General features: G+C 38.1%; 1 protein-coding gene across 5 annotated transcripts in view; it reads left to right on the top strand.

The window, feature by feature from the left end:
* Positions 1 to 527: 527 nt before the first annotated feature.
* Positions 528 to 19,809, top strand: part of dph6 (diphthamine biosynthesis 6) — a 57,062-nt gene continuing 37,780 nt past the window's right edge. For 2 of the 5 annotated variants that reach the window (XR_013653196.1, XM_023951414.2), the window contains exons 1-5: positions 529 to 696; positions 1,070 to 1,161; positions 1,921 to 2,105; positions 15,737 to 15,810; positions 16,774 to 16,892. Coding sequence is in view for 4 of the 5 variants with exons in the window: in XM_023951414.2 (XP_023807182.1) it covers positions 671 to 696; positions 1,070 to 1,161; positions 1,921 to 2,105; positions 15,737 to 15,810; positions 16,774 to 16,892 (496 nt within the window). In the remaining variant the exon portion in view is untranslated. Of the gene's footprint in view, positions 697 to 1,069; positions 1,162 to 1,920; positions 2,106 to 2,697; positions 2,714 to 4,191; positions 4,369 to 15,736; positions 15,811 to 16,773; positions 16,893 to 19,809 lie in introns of those variants that run through there. The other 3 variants (XM_023951413.2, XM_078940841.1, XM_078940840.1) reach the window with 3 other exon arrangements.

Genomic DNA, 19,809 nt, shown 5'->3' with positions numbered 1-19,809 from the left:
CATTTATTCAACATGTGGTAAGTTTATAGTAGACCTGGGAATATATGACTTAAGATAACATAATTGATAAAAGGCAAATCCCCATTTTTATTATTTGTATAAAGTTAATGTGAAAATTTATTTTTCTAATATTGAATTATGAAATATTTTGTTGTTTCTTTTTTATGTAGCTACAGCATGTTCCATATACAAATTCCCATATATTTTCAATTGAGGTCTATTTTACAAATGAGCTTGGTAAAATTAAGTTGTGTCCTGCCAGGACATTTAAAAAATACACTTAGTTGTTTTTCTTAAATTATTATTATTATTTTTTTAATTAAATGTTTGTCTCTGTAACAGTATATGATGTATGACAATAAAAAGCCTGTATCCTAATATGCATTGTTTTAACAAAAATGAACTTTTATTATTCGGAACTTGACTTGGTACATAATTTTTTAATAACAATATCTTTTTTTTAACACACTAAAACCAAAATAACATCGAATTACAATCAGGCATAATAAACGACAACTTCCATTTTAAGGGGTCCTTATTGAACCCCGGAAGTCTGTTACTCACATGTTCTTGTTTACATTAGCAAGTTGCTAGCGTGTATTTTGTACCCTGTGCCATAGCAACTATTTTCCTCGCGTTTCTAAACTCCTGAACTATAAATCGGTACAACATGATGAAGGTGGTCGCGTTGATAAGGTAACATTGCTAAGTTTAATGCCTTAAAATGATTTGTAGTTTAGTCAGTGATGTACTGTTGTAGAAAGAAAACCGGCGTCCTAGTGTTGCATTTATCCAATGATATATATGCATCCACCTTCTCCCTTTTTCAAAACGAAGGTTTAAAGGGATGTCGTTAATATTTAGCGTTTTGATAAAAACATTCATTGAAATAATGCAGTTGAAAATTCAGAGGGTTTTCTTCTGATCTACTAAATAAAAATTATTAAAAAAAAAAAAAAAAAACTTAAACCTGCACAGACATTTTCCATTTCTATTTAAGTGATGCACAGTATCTTGGTTAGCATATTTTGTCTTTCCCCTTTTGCGTGTGTTTTGTGTTGTGCTGCAGTGGGGGTAAAGACAGCTGCTACAACATGATGCAGTGTGTTGCAGCTGGACACAGGATCGTGGCTTTGGCCAACCTACGCCCTGCTCACACAGGTGAAGAACAGCTGATAATGTCTGGATTATTATATTGAAAGTGGGTCTCAATCTTTTCCTAGTCATGTCTCCTGTCTAAACAGCTCAGTAAAAAAAAAAAAAAGAAAAAACTTTTGCACAGATATGGAAAGCTTGGACCTTCTCTGTTTACTACTTAAACAGAGCAAAACGTTTTATTGATATAAAATTCACATTTTCATGTTTGATTTTTTTTTACATTTGAAAACAAAAGAGATGAAAACAAATTAAGGCTTGTACTAAAAATAAAATAATTATTTTATTGTCAACAGAAATTATTCCACATAAAACTTCAATTTTTGTTTGACTCCACAATTCGAGTTCTTAAGGTGAGAGTGAATGAAAACCATTAAACACTAATTTCTATTCATATTTTTATTACAGGGACAACAGAAGTGAAATAAATCTTTTTTAGACCTTAAAAATGCATCTCAAGTACCTCTGGATACTATCAAATTTACCTTACAGTGCGTACCCCTCTTTAAGAACCACTAATTTAGGATGTGCTTGTCTGTTGTGTATGCATAATTTAGAGCAAAATTAACAGTATTCACATGACCTAAGTTTTTCAAGTTCATTCTTGTTAATACACAGAAACACTGACTGACATAGCCTACTTTCTTGGTACACTTAACACTCGCAACATCAGTAAGTTTTAGATGATATTATCTACCTTTTTTTAAAAATGTAAAGTAAGTATGTTGTCAGTGGGGACATTAACATGTTTTTGATTAATCATAGATGAGCTGGACAGCTACATGTACCAGACGGTGGGCCACCAGGCTATTGAGCTGTATGCAGAGGCCATGGACTTGCCGCTGTATCGACACACAATTCAGGGCTCAAGTCTGGACACCAGCAGAAACTACAGTGAGACGGAGGGCGACGAGGTGGAAGACCTGTACCAGCTGCTGCATCTTGTTAAGGTAGATATTTTATTTCTTATTTCTGCCAAAGGGGTTCACCTGTAACATGTACCTATTCTGATTTGTTATTGCTTAAAAATCTCCAAACCTCAAGTCAACTGTTATATCTCTTGAGAGAACAAGCTTGGTGTCAGGTTTTTAGGTGACTGGATGGAAGAGCTAATTGAAACTCAAATTCAATTTGTACACATTTGACCTATTTCCTGGATCTGCTCTCAACACCAAAATACCATAAATCATCACAAACTGTCAGGCAGTGAAACACCGCAGGCTTCTGGATCATTACTCAATAAAAAGTTCCTACATTTACAAGCAGTTGGACTTTGTGTTGAAAAGAAGAACACAACTGTGATAAACTTCTTTGGATTGATCTTGGGTGTTAGCATTTTAAACATGTACATTTTGGGATGCATGGTGGTCTGGTGTATCATACAGTTGCTTAACTGTACAAAGGTTCATTTCTGGATTAGGTTTACATCTTCTTGCAAATACAAGTTTTTCTGGCTTTCTTAGAACAAAAATATATGCTGATTTTTTTTTTCTTTGCTGTGTGTTTTGTCTTTCTATGGTCCTCATGTGATGGAAAAACGAGAAAACAAATCCCTCAGGTAACCACCTTACGCCATCAGAGAATTTAAATATTAAAAAAACAGGAAATCTTTCTTTTTAGTAAGATTTACTATTGATACTAGTTTTTTGTTTGTTTGTTTTTTGCTAAAAAGTTTGAATTTCATCATTCTTTTTGATGAACTTCAACTTTTTATTCTTTTTTTAACAATATGTTTGTATAAAATTAAATTAAAGTTTAAAAAGTGAGTTATTTTGGCTTCATAATGTGGACTTACCTTTCCATACACCACAAAACCATGTATGTGTTCTGCAGATAACTATTCTGTTAACATGACCACAATAAGGTAACCTCACTCATTCAAGACATTCATGGATATTATAGAAAAAATTCCCTCCAGTCCTAAAACATAATAAATTTAGTCAGATACATGTTAGACACCCCTAAAAATAAAGAGCATACTTTATACAAAAAAGAGATTGTGACTGACAAAACATTGATTTAAAACATTTTCATGTGTTTCCACAAACCAGTAATGCCTGGAAACAAAATGTTTGATGATAAACTTGCTGTTTAATTTTTTATTTTTTAATGTCATTTTATTTCTTATGCATTTTGTTTCTGGCACGTTTAATGAAACGAGGCTAATACTTAATAAGTGCAAAAAAATTGCTAAATGCCATTTTTAGACTTTAAGACTTTAATTTACTTTTGAAATCTTGCTATGTTTTTTTTTTAACTGGTATTTTCATTCAAAATTGTTAATGGAGTTTGAAGCTTTTTTTTAAAAGCATGCATTTGTTAATTCCCTACATATATATTATCATTCACTCTAATTTTATATGTAGTTTTCTTTAAATTTTTTAAATGAAATAAAGAATATTTATAAACACATCCATACAAATCTGCTTTAAAAAAAGTATAGTGAAGATTAAGATTCAAAACACTAGTTTTAAATTAAAGAAGTACTCCTTTCCCCAGCCATGCATTATGTCACAGTATTTAAACACATCTCTCTTTATAGAATCCGACTCACTTCATCCTCCTGATGTTATCCGTACTACCAGCTGACTCAATTTGTGAAATGTAACCAAGCAACGCAGAAGTGCACAAAGTCATGTTAGTGCTTTTAGTCTGTCTCATTGATCATGCTTATCTTTACTTTTAAGTGAAGTAGGTTTTCTTTTCATTGTACTCTGGAGCTATACAGCACTTCCTCTGATGCTTGATCAAAGTTTGATGCTCAAAGTTGGAGAGGAACCCATCACAAGAAAAGAAAGGACTTGTTTTTTATCTCACTTGACAGAAGATCAAATGCGAAAAATTAATCAGTGAATTAAAATTTAATCAAATACCACTTTTTTTTTAAACTATGTTGAGAAAATATTAATTCAATTGTAATTTATGCACAAGAGCGTGGTGGTCCAACATGGTACAAGGACTTTGACTGACAGGTTTGAGATAACTGCGTGTGTGTTTTACTCACCACTAGTGCTGCCTGCCTATCTGACTGCCTGCAGTTATGAGGAAGATACCTGGACAGAAACATCAGCAGCGGGCAGAGCGCAGTGCTGTCAGCGCACACCGGTGTGGGGAATCATCCTGTGAAGAACTTCTTTACTTTCTGTTTGCAGCAAACTTAGGCAGCGTTTGTGGACTAGTGGATTGGAATTTGTTGGCCTGGATGATAAGGAAGTGAGTTTGCTTCTCTGTGACGGGACATGTTTGAGTGGAGCACAGGACTGATTTGGAGCTTTGTCATGCCAACAGTTACCATTCACTTTAGTAGCAGCAAATCCCGCTTTTTGGGGTTTTTCATCCTGTAGTTTTTTTTGTTTGTTGTTATATGTTTAAATTATAAATGTACGTATTTTTCTCCACAGTTAATCTGGTTTAACATTTATTTTTTTTAACCCCTAGATGCTTATTGGTGGAAAAACGCAACAGACCACTTCTGCTCCAAACTTGGCTTAATTTAGTATTTAGTTGAAAGCAAAAATATATGCTTTTTTTTCCATTGCTGGAAATAAATCCAGGTGTCAAGTGATCCATTATTTGCAAAAAAAGACAAAAAAAAAGTTGTTTTTTTAATCAACTTTGATGCATTTGATAGTAAATTAGCAAAAGTCTGCTAATTTCTCATTTCCAGGGTTTGTCTGGCAGGACCTCAGCAGTCAGGCCTTCCACAGATCAGGGCAGTTGAATTCCCATGGGGGTCACAGCAGACTTGCAGACCTCCACTTATATCCCAGCTTACCCCTTTCAGTGTCCTAAACAGTCCAGCTCTATAAACAACAGGCTTCCCTGCATGCTGACTGAGTGATGGAAAATGTAAAAATACAACTCTCTATCTCAGATTTCCATTTCAGCTGCAGTTCTTGAAAGTGAAATAAATGAGCTAGTTGACTAAATTGGACTAAACGTTTTTTACTGCAACTCTTTTTATCTGAAATATTTACCTATGGTTAATGAGAACAGTTTGACTCAATTTTGAGATTTAAATAAAAAAAAATTATTTGACTTTTGGTAAAGTCTGTGATTTTAGGCAAAACACTGAGGCGTTAATAAACCTCTATTGCTGGAGATAGCGAAAAAAGAGCAGTTTTAACATGTTGTGTTTGCAGGTTGTGATATTTTCAAAGATCTTCTCAAGCAGTTTGAATTAATTAGAAGCTTTAAAATTATATATGGCAATTTACACTTGGGGCTTAGATGAAAGATTTTTTCCCGTCTGATCCAGAGTTCAAGAGTTTTAGGTGGATGCTCGGTGGCTCTCCTCCTCTGTTGCAGTGCGGACAACCACCCCATAGCGTAAGCCAACAGTGCCATCTATGGATCATTCCCGTTAGCTCCCAAACCCAAACGTGCATCTGAGAATGTTTGGAGCCATTCAAAAAGTTTCAAAGGGAAGAGATCATATTCTTCAGAACCATTGTTGGTTGATAGAGAGGAAAAAGACCAATTATAAAAGAAGGAAAAAAAGAGCTTTCTTTTCCTGGCGTTTATGATAATGACAGAACGATAATGTGGCTCTTTCCTTGGACCCTTTGCTCTCGTTTCTGCTTGTGCATCGCAGTTTTTCTTTGAAGTGTGTAACCTGATAGACATGCAAGACGCACTGTACCCCCTTCTGTCCTGCAAGGTGCTGATCTTTGAACCTGCTTTTTGTGAGGAGGAATAAACGTTTAAGTGAAGAGATATCTCTGTTTCTGTCAACAAGAACTACAAGAATTGCAATAAGAATGCATGTTTTCTTCTTATTGCAATAGGATGTTCTTTGTTTAAATTTTTTTAAATGTCTGGGACATTTTTCAAATAAGCATTTGTGAGTTGTATGCCGGCAATTTGTTTTGTGGTTGGTCTGCCCTTTTCTCTATGATTTGCTCAGATGTGTGATACAGATCAACAGTGTCAGTCACCCCTGGCTGTAACGCCAGTACCCCCCTCCTCTGCCCAAAGCCAGCAAAACCCCTCATATTAGTCATATCAAATCCCTTAAGTCCTTTATCCTTCTCTCTGCATGCTGCGACCTGACACAGTGGCTCTTTATGCCCCATGACCCTGCGTGCGTGTGTGTCCCTGCATACACATTTGTGTGTTCAAGGTCAGATCAAACCGGGCCTCTGTTACATGATAACAGGTCCATCTCTGTTCTCCGCGTACACCTCTTCCTTTCTTCTTTTGCCCCGGTTTGCTTTCTTTCAACACTGCAGGTAAAACAAAGGTACTTTCCTGGCTCTCATCCATGGACCCCCGCACCTCCTTCCCCCCACTGAACTGAACTAATTGAAGTTGCACACAGATAGATATTTTATTGATACTTTAAGGGAATATTGTTCTTTAACAGTACAAGCATTTCGGAAAACATGATACAGAGTTTTGGGAAAACTTCCACTTCTGTCATTTTTGTGTATAAAACATATAGAAGCAAAACAACCTTCTACAGCATCTGTGAAACCTTTGAGCTGATGAATAAAGACAAAGACATTTAGGCTCATTAGAGTGATGAGAAACAATAGATGATATCTACGCACATGTTCTATTCCGCCAGCTCTAATTAGCAGCCCTGAAACATCTCTGTCATACTGAGACGCAGCTTTGAGAAGGATGGAAATGTTATTTTCTAATTTAATTTCTTATCCTAAGGCAGTCAGCCTACTATTTTTTCAAGTTCTTGTATTCTTGTATTCCCCCAATAAAGGCTTATATTCCTTTTATTTAATTTAAAAAGAAATGTATGTTAAACGTCCACATCAACCATGTTTTGATCAATTGTAAAAGAATTTCCATTATGATTATGATGTTTTTAGCCAAAATCAGAAAACCTGTTTTGTTTCCTAGGACTTAGTGTCTGCAGAGTGGCAGTAGTTCATTAGAAATTTGCCTTTGAGTTGTGGGCGGGACTGTTGGCACGTAGTAAACCTGACTTAATTTCCCATCATCCATTTGTTTACACTCTGTCCTGCTAACTTACAGTCACTCACAACCCCAACCTAGCATTAGTGGTGCAACGAAAATGGCAAACAATATCTAATATTCAGCCGCAGTTTTGAGCCAGATGCCAGCTCAGACAGCAGTCTATTTGACTGCAGTGGATGCATCAGAATGAAACGGAGCAGGTAGCTCGTGGCCCGCCGATTTTAGCTTCTAAGTCACTGCTACAGGCATTTTCCAGTAGGAATTTTTCATCTGCTGCTGATTCATAGCAATCTGAATAAAGAAGTACTCAGAAATGCAATTTTAACTTAGCTTTTTAAAGTATGTTCTCCATAATAATAAAAAAATTGCTGCAAAAAGATGTTAAAACACGATTTATCATTGTAACAGGGGTTTAATGCTCGGAGAGGTAGGCTGATCCTTGGTCTTTGTTGATAAAACAGCTGCTTCCTCTGGTGTGTTAAAATACTTTTTTGTTTGGTGATCTAATTTTCTCCAACTCGCAGAGACTCTTCCACCATGTATCCCACCTCCCTTTCACCCCCAGCCACTTCCGTCACTTCATTATCAACATCAGTTCGCAAAAACAGACCCTCTGAGATCACCTAGGCAGTGTGTCCACAAGCCCAAATCTCCCCTCTTTCTTCTCCCTCACCCTTTTCCGTTCCTCCACCGATGTTGTTCTGGTGTCGTCGCACTTTCATCCGGATCTATCTGAAGTCTTGTTGCAAATGTCCTGATGGAGGCGCATCCTGCTGTGAGGAAAGAGGAGCAAAAAACCGAAGGGAGAGGAGAAAGGAATGAACAGAAGAGACAAGGAGGAGGAGGAGGAATCTCTAGTTGATTCAAGAGCGCTGTTGTATCGATTAGGCAGCTGAGGTGTTGTGAGACAAGATGTTGAGGAGGTGTGTGAACTAAGAAAGGTGGAGGGGGGCTCAAAATCAAACACCCAACCCTTCTCTGATTACTGGTATGGTGCCGCATTAGATGTACATTGGGGGCTCAACAGGAAAATGGATTTCTTTAAAAAGCTGCTTAATACATAAATCATGACCTCTGGGGTCACAGTGAGGGTTTAGGAGATGAGATCAATAACAAAGCTAATGTGTTGTAGTTGGTTTGTGGTGCAGACAGACCTGTTAACGCTGCTATTGGATGTAGCTTACATGTAGTTTAGGGCCAACAGATTTGTTGATTTATTTTTTTGTTTTCTGCAAAGTTCAGGTTGTTTGTTTTATTATTTGGGAATGTATTTCTGTAGGAGGAGGTTCAGATGACTTCAAACAACTATCCTGCCTTTTTATGATAGCCGTTGTTATCTCTTGCTCTGGTCTGGATCCTTGTACTTATGTTGGTCCAGACAGTGGCAGTGGGGCTGAGATTGCTGGTTTGTTTTGCACACGAGGAAGGATAGCATTAGCGCTGAGATAATGGCACTGTGTATTGTTCGCTGGCCGTGTGGAAGTGGTGGGACAGGATCTATTAGATGCAGGCCCATTTCCCACCAACTGACTCTAGCAGTCCCCACAAACATTAGATAAAGAGCCAAGCCTCAAGCCTTTGTAATTTGTTTGCATTTTTCTGCTTAATGTACTTTGCTCAATCTTGTTTAGCAATGATGGAAGCTGATAGCCTTATCTAGCCTTGCCAAGGGCATAAGTCACCACAAACTGCTTGATTGAACACTTTCCCAATAAAGACCCAGAGATTTTTTGTTTGTTTATTTGGTTTGTTTGTGTGACTTTTAACTCCACTGTGGATCTATCTATTGAGACTGCTGAAAATATCAAGCTTAGTCCACAATTATCTGCCATCCAATTCACTAAACAACACTCTTTTTAGTTATAACGCCATTAAAGAACAAGCCTAGTAATATTTTAATAATTAACCCAACTGTTGGAGATATCAACAGCGCTTTACTAGAAAGGATTTAGGAGCATAAACTAAAAATATTACTGTATGCCTGCTAGGTTTTCTTAACAGAAATTGCATGTGGCAGATATGACATCTGCACAGCACAGAACAGAGGAGCAGCGAGGTTATGTCATTTAAAAGGCGTCAGCTCTATTTCTCAGTCAACTTTATCAGAGGAATGAAAACAATGTTAAATTGTAACTTTCAATCAGCCGCTCATGTATGAATTATAATTATGCTAGATAACTGTAAATGCATACATTGATGTTACCAACATTAACCTCTACTGTCAAGTAGGTCCTCTTTAATTTTAGGTATTGCCTAATCTTTTATGTTTTAACACGCGGGTAAAAAAATGTTAACAAAATAGTTATTATTTTGTTATCATTATTATTTTTGATCTTTTTTCTTTTTTATCATAGCAGTATTTCAGAAAATCTTAGTATTTGATAAAAAAAAATTAAAATCTTCATATTTTTACTTAACTTAGATTTGAGCTTTGTCTGAAGAAATATTCATGGTTTTGCATGGTTGCCACTAGAAATTTAGGGAAATTACAACTTTAAATGTACTGAGGTTAAATGCTCATCTGGTAAGTTTGCTATGGTCTGTTTAACACGAAGCTGTGAAAAGATGGTGGTAAGTCTGTCTCCCAACTGCCATTCATCCACTCGAAATTGAAAAGGCTTTTATGTTTTGTTTTGAGAGCCATTCCCCTGGAGATGTTTTTCTATCCCAATCATCTCCTGCAGTTAAAGTCATAACCATATATAAAAATAAATAAATAACACAGTCTGGAGTCTTGAGAGTTGGTTAAACCAGCATCACTGCTATATTTTCCTCTGCTCCGTCTCTCTGGGGAGTGGAGGAGGGATCCGTGATTTCTGTTGGCACTATGGTGGATGGATGACGGGAGAGCCACAATGCCAAGAGCCTGGAACGTGACCTCACCAGGAAAACATTTACATTTTTGAGTGTGTCTTTGTGTGCATGCTTAGGCCAGCAGATGCTTGCGTGTGTATACTTGGACATCAGTGCATGTTTGTGCATGTACCCTGTGGATTAGGTGCTTGTTCTGGACCATAAAAAACAACCGACATAGTTTACCTCTCTGTGGCATGAGACTTGCGCTTTGATTCTGTCCCTCTCTCTTTCTGAAGGCCGCTTCCTGTCTAAGATGCTCAAAGAAACTCTTACATCAGCCAAGTGGGAATGGTAATACGACAGAGCTGGGATTATGACTTTGTTTTATCCTCCACTGAAAACCTGTGCTTAGTCTTATCCTTTTTGTTGAGAAAAAAAAACAAACCAAAACCTGAAATGTTTGGAACTCCATTTATTCTCTCACCATTAAAGGCCATTCTTTAAAGTAAAATCTTCAATTGACAGTTTGATTAAAGTAAAATATTCAGCTTTTAAAATCCATTTACAAACGTGTTTGCCTGCATTTAAAGTATTAATAAATTATGTTACATTTCTAAACACCTCCCTGTGTGTACTCATCTCTCCATGTAGTTTTCTGAACGTGCTTTTTTATGAAAACCTTCCTCGTCCTTGGTTGGATGAAACTAAGACTTGTGCTTGCTTTGGCCAAGGCTTAGTCTCTCCAAGCCTGACAACTGGCCGGCTCTGAAACCTCGGGAAACGTTTGTCTCCCCACGTGTTTAGCTCTGATGAATTTCTACATTTTCCAGTTGTGCAGCACGGCATATTTACGCTCAGCCTCTATTCCTCAAAACAGTTCTGTCATTGTAAATGAATCACCATGGCGGTTGTGTATCTACGTATAAATGTCTGGCTTCAAAACTTTATAAATACCAACATGGCTATGAAATGCTGCTGCAGAACCTCCACAAAAAGGATCTGTCCTACTGTCTGTGTTATACCATATTCAGTAGAGACTTACTTGACACTCGTCACATTGCAGTAAGTTAATAAGCATTCATCAGTCATTGCACTGAAGTGACAATGAGTCTTCTGATGGCTGGTCTCACCTGTTTACTATCCTAAAGCTCCTTGCCTAACTGATTGTTTCTCTGACTTGAATAACTGCAAAAACTCAGCATTTGCGTTAATAGGCACTCGACTTGGGAACACTTTGTTTTTCTAGTTTTAGTGCTGCCTTAGGTTGAAGAAGGACATGCCGTGAGTCATCTCACAAGCCCATCCGAAAGCACAAAGGAAAAGCTTGTCTTTCAACGGCTGCCTTAAACACAGGGCACCTCTAATTTACCAATAGGAATGTTTCTTAAGCCTTTCTGACCGAGATCTTGACTGGTGTTTGTTCTCTGAAGGCACTTGCTAAACTTGCTCTTTCTTTTGTTACGATGGATTAGAAACAGGTCACAGTGTTTTACTCTCAGGTACTCGGTAGATTCTACAAAACTTACATGTCGTTTTGTATGTGTTAGATTGGAGAATTACATTAACTCAGTGTAACAACAACAAAAAAGTCCAAACAAAGATCCCTTTGTCTAGATTGGCATGTTATTGTCATGGTACATTACAATAAAACAAATACTGACATGACTTCATCATTAATCATCTTACCACTGTAAATGTCACAGAACAAAGTGCAGCATCATGTTGGGGCAGAATACAGGTCATTTCAACAAACTTTTTTTTATACATTTAACATTAAATGTTTTTTTCTTTTTCACTGTATCCTTGTCATACAGACAGTACATAGAGGTCAACAAATTTGACTAATTTCATCACCTTTATGTACTTCTCGTGACAAAAAATAGGTGTGATTTAGTTGCATTTTAAATAATTTCTTTAATTTCTTATGAGTTTTGCCCTTTTTTCCTTTTCGTAGCTTACTTACATTTGAGTAAAAGTTTTGTCTGTTTTTGTTGGGAATTGGTTTTAATTGGTTTTAATCGAATTGCGAATTTTATATAGACTAATATACACCAAGAACCATTTGTACATTGGATTGTATACCCTCCAAATGTATGGATTTCCTACGTTTTTACTTTTTCACCCAACCTGATTTTCATCTAAAACTACGCGACATGATGATAAAGAACAAATAAGCAGCGATTACTGAACCGTAACACCTAAGCTTCCAGTGAGTTTGGCTTGTCTGAGCTGTCAGGATTTCCCTACATGCCCCAGGTCTATGTCAGCATTACATTAAACACAATCTCTTGACCTTAGCACACCCTGTCTCCTGTACTGCGTTTACTTTAGCAGCTACAACAACCCCCTCTCGATGTCCCCCACTTTGTCAGCTAACATGGGGGAACAATCCCATTACATTACAACTGGCTCATAGCTGATCAGATGCAGAGAACATTAAAACCATGTCGCATCAAGTCACTTACTTGATGGATCCAAAAGGGAGGGATGGAGATGAATGTTGAGGAGATGGAGGCACGAGGTTGAAGGCGGTGGGGTCAGATGAAGTGATAATGCAACGTTGTGATTGCAGCTATGGAGTGTATGTGATGGCGCTCCGGTGCCCTTGAGCAAACTGTCAGTCAAACCACTTTCATTAATTATCCCTACTTGTCCACTTTCCCACCTCCCTGCCATCTCTGACAAGCACACTGCATACAAGGAGGCAATGATATAATACAATGCACATGTCACCAACTTTGGGCTTGATAAAAAGAGGGTTTTGTTATGGAAATTTACGACTGTGTGTGTGTGTGTGTGTGTGTGTGTGTGTGTGTTATAGTTATGACCTGGCAGCTCTGGGCTCCTGCTTGTCAGAACAGACAGAAGCAGGCATTTTAGTAACCCACCATTTTGCAAATTGGAGCTTTGTATTGTTAGGGTGTATAATTAAGACCTCATTGTGACAACCATTGAGAAAGAGTTAATGAGGGTTCTGATGTATTCCATATGAATATGAATATTGAATTTTAAATATTTTATGGCTTTTTAATTGCCTTGGTTGCCGTTAATGGCTTTTACTGTTGAGCATTAGTCTGAGTGAATACGTGGCATGGCTAAGTACCTTTGAAACACTATAACAGATGAAATGGTTACATTCTTAAGGGGTTTTTTTGGTCCTGATTTTTAACTGTGTATCTTTTGGGCAGAAACATTTCTTGACTGAAGGCATGTCTGTGACTGAAAACATTTGAAGCAGTCTCTTACTCCCCTTACAAAGATAAATGTATATATAATTACAAACTATATCACGCACGCTACCTTGATATAGAGTTTAATGGCCATATCGTTTCTTTGTGGAGCATGTCTGCTGGCCTTAATCTTCTCCACAGCTGACATCTTAATAACTCAGCCCTCTCCATCCATTTCCACAGGAGACATCCGGATGTAGGGGAAGGATTAGTTTAATGAATTTGACAATTAGTAACAGAAGTTAATGACTGCATGGGGCTAAGTACCCTGATGGACATGGCTGGGGGGATGAAGGACTTCCATTGCTCTGAGCCATAGATCCTCATTAATAGCTTCTCTGCCAACGAGGGCAGAGGAAGTCGGGCCCTGCCTTTGTTTAGTCTGCCTCTGAAAGAGATGCTAGGGGTTTGCGCTGTTACACACCACTGTGCCAGAAATAGACTTTCTCCAAACACAAGTGCTGCAAGGCCTAAGATGTGGAATCCTGTTATGTTTCTTTTCAGAAAATAAAAAATAAGCACAACAATTAGGCATTCGGGCACTAAATTTCTACATTTGACTTATTTTTTCTACAATGATTTATGAGCTGCTTTGTTTAACTTGAAAGTTTTTTTTAATTTTATTTTTCCAATTTTAAAGCTGTTTTTTTTGCCTGCAACATAACATCAGTGGCATTAGCCAGCTAAAACAATTCATATTTCCATGTGGGTTTATGCCATCATTCATTCCATAACTAGTTGTGCGTAAGCTTTGCACTTTTAAAAGTCTTTGGACACACCAAATAAGGAGAATCTTGTGGCCCGGCTATTGTAGATTTTTACATAACAACTACAAGCTTTTCTCAAATGGCTTGTTTTGTGTGGTTCGCAACAATTTTCTTTCTTTAAAGCCTTCACCATAAGAAAAATGTCACAAGAACACCAAAAACCCAATTTTCTTTGGAGTGGGTGTTAAACTTATGGAAGTCAGCAACTAACAGTTTCAACAGCTTTAACCCAATACACTGAATACACTTTTTATACAGTCATACTCCTATGAAAACATTTTGATCAATGCCCAGGCTCCTGCACTGACACTTTAATAGTGGCCAGTCTGAAAAAGGAAGACTAACACCTGAGCCAAAATCGGTCTCTGAGTAAAGAGAAGGATTATCATTACATTAGGATAGATTGTTGGCCTCAAGGCTTATGTGGAATTACATGAGTCTCCCTGCAGCCACCTTTACCTCTGTGCTGGGCGGAAATGTTATCAGTCTGACTTAATTACTGTGACTGGTCAGTGGACTTGACTGTAATGGACATTCCATCTTTGGACTCTTTGCAGAAATGTTCAAACTTGGTTAAAGTCTCTTGCCGTGATCTGCTGGTGTTTAACCTAGGTCAAAGAGTTAATTTCTGGCTGTGTGTTTGCCGATCAGTGTTTAGCTTTATACCTCATACCATCTGCTGCGCAGTGAACACACACACACACAGAGCACACCCCTTATCTGATTAGCCAGCACGCCTATGTGAAGCTGTGCACGTCTTTGCGTTTGTGAGGAACTGCGCGTTTCAGCTCAGCATCAGGCCTCAGGCAGAGCATGGATTTCATTTAGAAAAGTATCAAAGGTTTACACGCTGTTCGCTTTAATCAGCATGTTTATCAGGCAGAGAAAAATTGCAGGAAGGGACCACAGGGAGAGGGGAGGGGCAAGGGGGTTATCTTAAGGACCAGTAGCCAGGGAAATTGATAATGGCTACAAGGTAATTTACTGGAGACTTGTGCATCCTTCCACTGCGTCTACCCGCTTCTCTCATTCTAATTACAGCCCATGTAATGTTCTAATGAATCTGCAGGTGTGGGTAGAGGGGAAGTGGGGGTGTCTATGGACGTATATGTGTCAGCATGGTGCTCTTGCTTGCTTGTGTGCATGTTTGTTTGTGCATGTCACTCCAGATCAAGGCTGTTTCTATGGAGGAAGATTGAATGCATCTCAAGGCTCTGCCAGTATCTCTTGAGTGCTTTGTTGTCCCACTGTTTCTGAAATATGAATATGAAATGAAAAGCAATTAGATTAGCCTTTAGCAATATTAAAGATACATGCCATTCAAAGATGGAGGTTCAGCTGATACAGTACTTCAAGATGTCAGTACTGGTCCATCTCACAGTGTTGTGTAAAGCGGATGGAAGCTGTGACCAGATGCACTCATGTCCTGCTTACTGGAGATGGCTGATAAGGTCCAGTAACTCCTATTGGCGCTGCTTCTGCCTCCATTTTTGCACACACACACTCACACACATTCACTCATGTAAACCCCGAAGGGATATGGGCTGGACCGCACTGGCCTTGATATGACCAGAGTGTAAACATCCCCACAGGATTGTGGTCCAGTTAAAAGGCAGGACCTGTCAGGAATCTGTTTTCTTTGTTTTTCCCATTGGTGTGCGCCTGGGTGTGTTAACATGTATTTTTATGTAGTTTTGGTTTTCAGTTACGGTTTTGAAAGTCACGTCAGGTGTATTTAAACCAGAATTTACAGTCCCATCATAGTGCATTAATGGTTCATGATATTTCTTCCCAATAAAGGAAAGTTTTTGAAATTTCTGTTATGTGACCATCGTGTCTTCCTTCCCACAGGAAAAGGAATGTGTTGAGGCAGTGTCTGTGGGGGCCATCATGTCTGATTACCAGAGAGTCCGTGTGGAGAATGTGTAAGTCAAGCTCACTGAAGTATAAAAGGACAGAGACAATAGATACAATAATCAGGCAACAAAATGCCAACTAATAAAAAAAACGTTTCTCTATAAACTTTATCTTATTGTTAATTCAAACCGGAGTTTTGCTAATACACATTAATGCACACAACTCTTTTGTTCCTTTTTATTTAAACTAGGTTAGTAACGTTTGATCGACTCAATCAATTAATCGATTTATATTCCTACACTCCCACCAGATCAATCTGTCTGAGGCAAGTTGGTTATTATTGTATTAATTTATACTATGATAAAAAAATGTTTTAATCGATTATATTGATTTTTGCAAATACTGTTTGGATTGAGGCACAGTAGGTTTATTTTACTATAACGTAATAAACACTCAAGTGCATCACAACAGACAAGACATACAGTACAGACCAAAAGTTTGGACACACCTTCTCATTCAATAGAATGGGAAGGTGTGTCCAAACTTTTGGTCTGTACTGTATGTGATGGCAGCAAAAAATGATCAAGTCATCATTACAGACCAATGAGTGGAAACACTTTAAATTTTTCTAATCATTGTTAAAAGGAATCATTACACCCTTAATTTAAACCAAATTTTTTGTTTTTTTATAAAGTCTTGTATCTTTTAGGAACAATATACACCAAAGTCATAACTGTCATGATAGCTTGTTTAACTAGGAAATGGACACAGTCCCCCTATTTCTTGTTGATTTCCTTGTTTTTTCTCTGTTTTTTTCTGGATTTATCCCTGTTCTTCAACTTTTCTTTTTTATAAAATAAAAACCTCAAAGCATTGAATATCTAGCTGCCATAACAGATGGGAGCATGTGCTATAGGCATTTCAGAGTGGCAGCCTTTCTGTAAATGAAGAAGGTGCCCATCAAAGTAGCTTAGAAGCTGTTGGAAACTTGGCAAATATTTAACATTCCATCCCTTTCACCTGTTCCAAAGATGCTCACGGCTTCACTTGCAGCCCTTGGCCTACCTGTGGCACCGGAACCAAGAGTCCCTTCTTCACGAGATGATATCGTCTGACCTACATGCCATCCTCATCAAAGTTGCCGCCTTAGGTTAGTTTCCTGTTACTTTATGGTTGTGTCTCCACCATCCGGTGAGCATTCTGATGTCCTCTTTTTGTAGCAACACTTTTCCTGCACTTTTTATTCCTACTCAGTGAAAATTGTTGAGTTTCCCCTGTTGCTTTGACAGAGTGTGTAGAATTTGGGTAAGTAAAAGATAGTAGGAGAAAAGAGGGGGTGAAACTGGAGGGAAAAAAGAGACAGGTAGAACACTGCCCTAATCATTAATCTGTGGCTTAGCATTAGTGTTAAGACTTGCGCCAGCGGCAAAGGTATTGAAGCAGAGAACAAAATGGAAAGATAAGAAGCGCAAACGGAGGAGGTGTGAGGGGAAATAGGCACTGGTATTGTACGGGAAGGTGGAGGGAGGGTTGGCAGTTGAGAAATAATCACAGGTGATCGCCCCGCACATTAATGCAACCTGTCAATAAGCGACGCATGTCCCTATTGTGTGAGAAACACTGCAGAGTGAAGCTTTGCGGGAGCTCTGCTCTCCGAATACATGGTCCGTGAAGCGAAGATTAAAATCTGGCATCTCATTTGAGATTTTCAGCTGCTCGAACGCCGAGGAAAGGGGTTAATGCTATGTCACATGCTGTCTCCTCGCCTGTTTTGGAGCCTGAGGACAAAAAGATCAGATTACTGAAAAACAGGAGAGATCCCGAAAAAAAAGTTTCTCTGAGTCTTTTCTCTAATACTTGATGTTGAGATCTGCTTGACAGTGCAACCGCTTCTTCTTTGACGGTGCCAGTGATAAATGATAATTAGGGTTTCAAATGGTTCTTTTTACTCTCACATGTTCGTGGGGATAGATCATCATATAGACACTGTTTACGTCCTGTTAAGTGCTTGTTGTCACCTTTGGGAGCAATCAGCCGATAGGGGTCCACGCCTGACTGATGACCCGCACCGCTCAGTACTTTACCCGAGATATTCTGCATATCTTTCAACACTGCTGAGAAAACCTCTTATGGAATGCACTTTCTGAGCCATTTATCTTTGGTACTTTAGTTACTGGAGCCATTTTTCATTTTTAATGGCTTTGCTAAAGGACATTTTGGTAATAAATAGCATAACATGTCAGATGCCCATCAGAGAGGATGATGTCAGAATCCATACTTTGAAGATTTTTTTCCTCTATGCTACATTGTAGTTGTTTGCAAATCAAAACTACTGTTAAATCTTTATACCGAGAGTTCTAACACATTATTTCAAATGTAATTGATAATTAAGTCAATATATTCTGAAAAACAGCCACGCCCTTAAGATCTTTGTCACCCTATAACCCTGCTACCTTCCTCCCAGCTTTTAGATTCAAACTTTTTTTTTTTTTGCGGCGCACATTCTCAACATTTTTTGAAAGATCATAATTAGAAAGGAGGATCAACTCCGGTGCCTTCAAGCGTGTACCTCGGCTGCCCCACTGTAGATGTTTGTGTGAGCATGTGTACATGTGTGCTGTGGCTACAGATAAAACGAGCAGATCTTATCAGCCTTGACTTCTCACCTGTCCCAGGGCAGTAGTAATTAGAAAGGAAAGATTTCAATGGGGGTGAGCACCTAAGGCGTTTTAGGCAGCGCTCGTATAATTGCAGCTTTGGTTGGAACAGGTCTGAGCAGTGAGGTGTGCCTTTTAGGAGAGATTGGGTGACAGAAGGGGGTACACCTCCTTGGTTTTAGTTAGTGTGTGTGTATGAGAAGAGTGCATAGGCAGAGAGTTGGGGAGGGATTTACTTGTGAAAACCTCACAAGGGGAAAAAAAACCCAACTTTCACAGGGCAAGGGTTAATTCTGCATTTGAACTGAGAGAAACAATACATTGTGACATCCTGTGGCAGTTAAGATAGATGTTTATCATTTTTCTTTTACATATAAGTGAAATTTGTCCCAAAATATGTATTTTATAAGTATTTGGTTATGTCCTAATTGCAGAATCATCAAAAAACGATTATTCTGCTTTAAATCTCCCGTACAGGGAAAAAAAAACGTAACCATTGGAGTCTGTTATTGAACGCCAAATAAGAATTTTGAGTTGGACTTTCTTGTGGTGGAGTCTTTTTCAAAATGCTGTATCTCATGGGCTAAATGACATATGTAAAAGCTATTATTAAATATTAATGTAATGAGATGATTGATTGGGTAGTCCAGGTTTGTATCAGGACAAAGGTCCGCCAGTTAATTGGTCTGCAGCTCCAAAGAGAATTGCCATGTGTGACCAAGATCCAACTCTTGGATCTTTTATATATAACATAAAAAAATCTGTCAGCTTCTTAGATGAGAATCTATAATCTTGCCTCTACTCTTGTTGTTTTATCACTTAAAGCCAATTAGAAGAATTAAATTATAGTACCTTGATATTTAATGTGCAAAACTGAAAAATGTAAAAACTCCAATGAAAAAGACAGCTCCAATGACAATTGTGTTTTTAACATGTTCTTGTAGCATTTTTCTCATGATGGAGGACATATTTAAAGAAAATTAAGTTTAAAACTGCCTTTCTGAGTATTTCTTTATTCAAATTGTGATGAATCAAGAGCAGACAAGAAGTGACAGCTCGTAGTTGTTAGGTACAAACTACAATGGGCGCGCCCCAAGCTTGCTGCTTTACTCCTTTCCAATGCATCCCCTTGCAGTCCTACTTTGGTTCGTTTTATCCTATACCCAAAAAATAAACGACCGTTTTGATGTTTGTTACATCATATTCTATCAGCATTTCAGTTTCTCTTGAATTCGGGTAACTCTTAAAACTGAATTAAAATGACCCCCCTGTTCTTTCTTAAAAAGATTGAATCTGCTAGTTATTGCTACACAATTTGCCCTGAAAATTATTATCCCTAGAGACAGAGTTTAAGATAAGAGCATGACAAATTTCACATACAACCCTAATCTCATCATCCTTCACACTGTG

The sequence above is a fragment of the Oryzias latipes genome, chromosome 22, assembly GCF_053564925.1.
Source record: "Oryzias latipes strain Hd-rR chromosome 22, Olatipes_Hd-rR_3.1".
NCBI classification, from domain to species: Eukaryota; Metazoa; Chordata; class Actinopteri; order Beloniformes; family Adrianichthyidae; genus Oryzias; species Oryzias latipes.
This window is presented reverse-complemented; position numbering and strand designations above follow the sequence as displayed.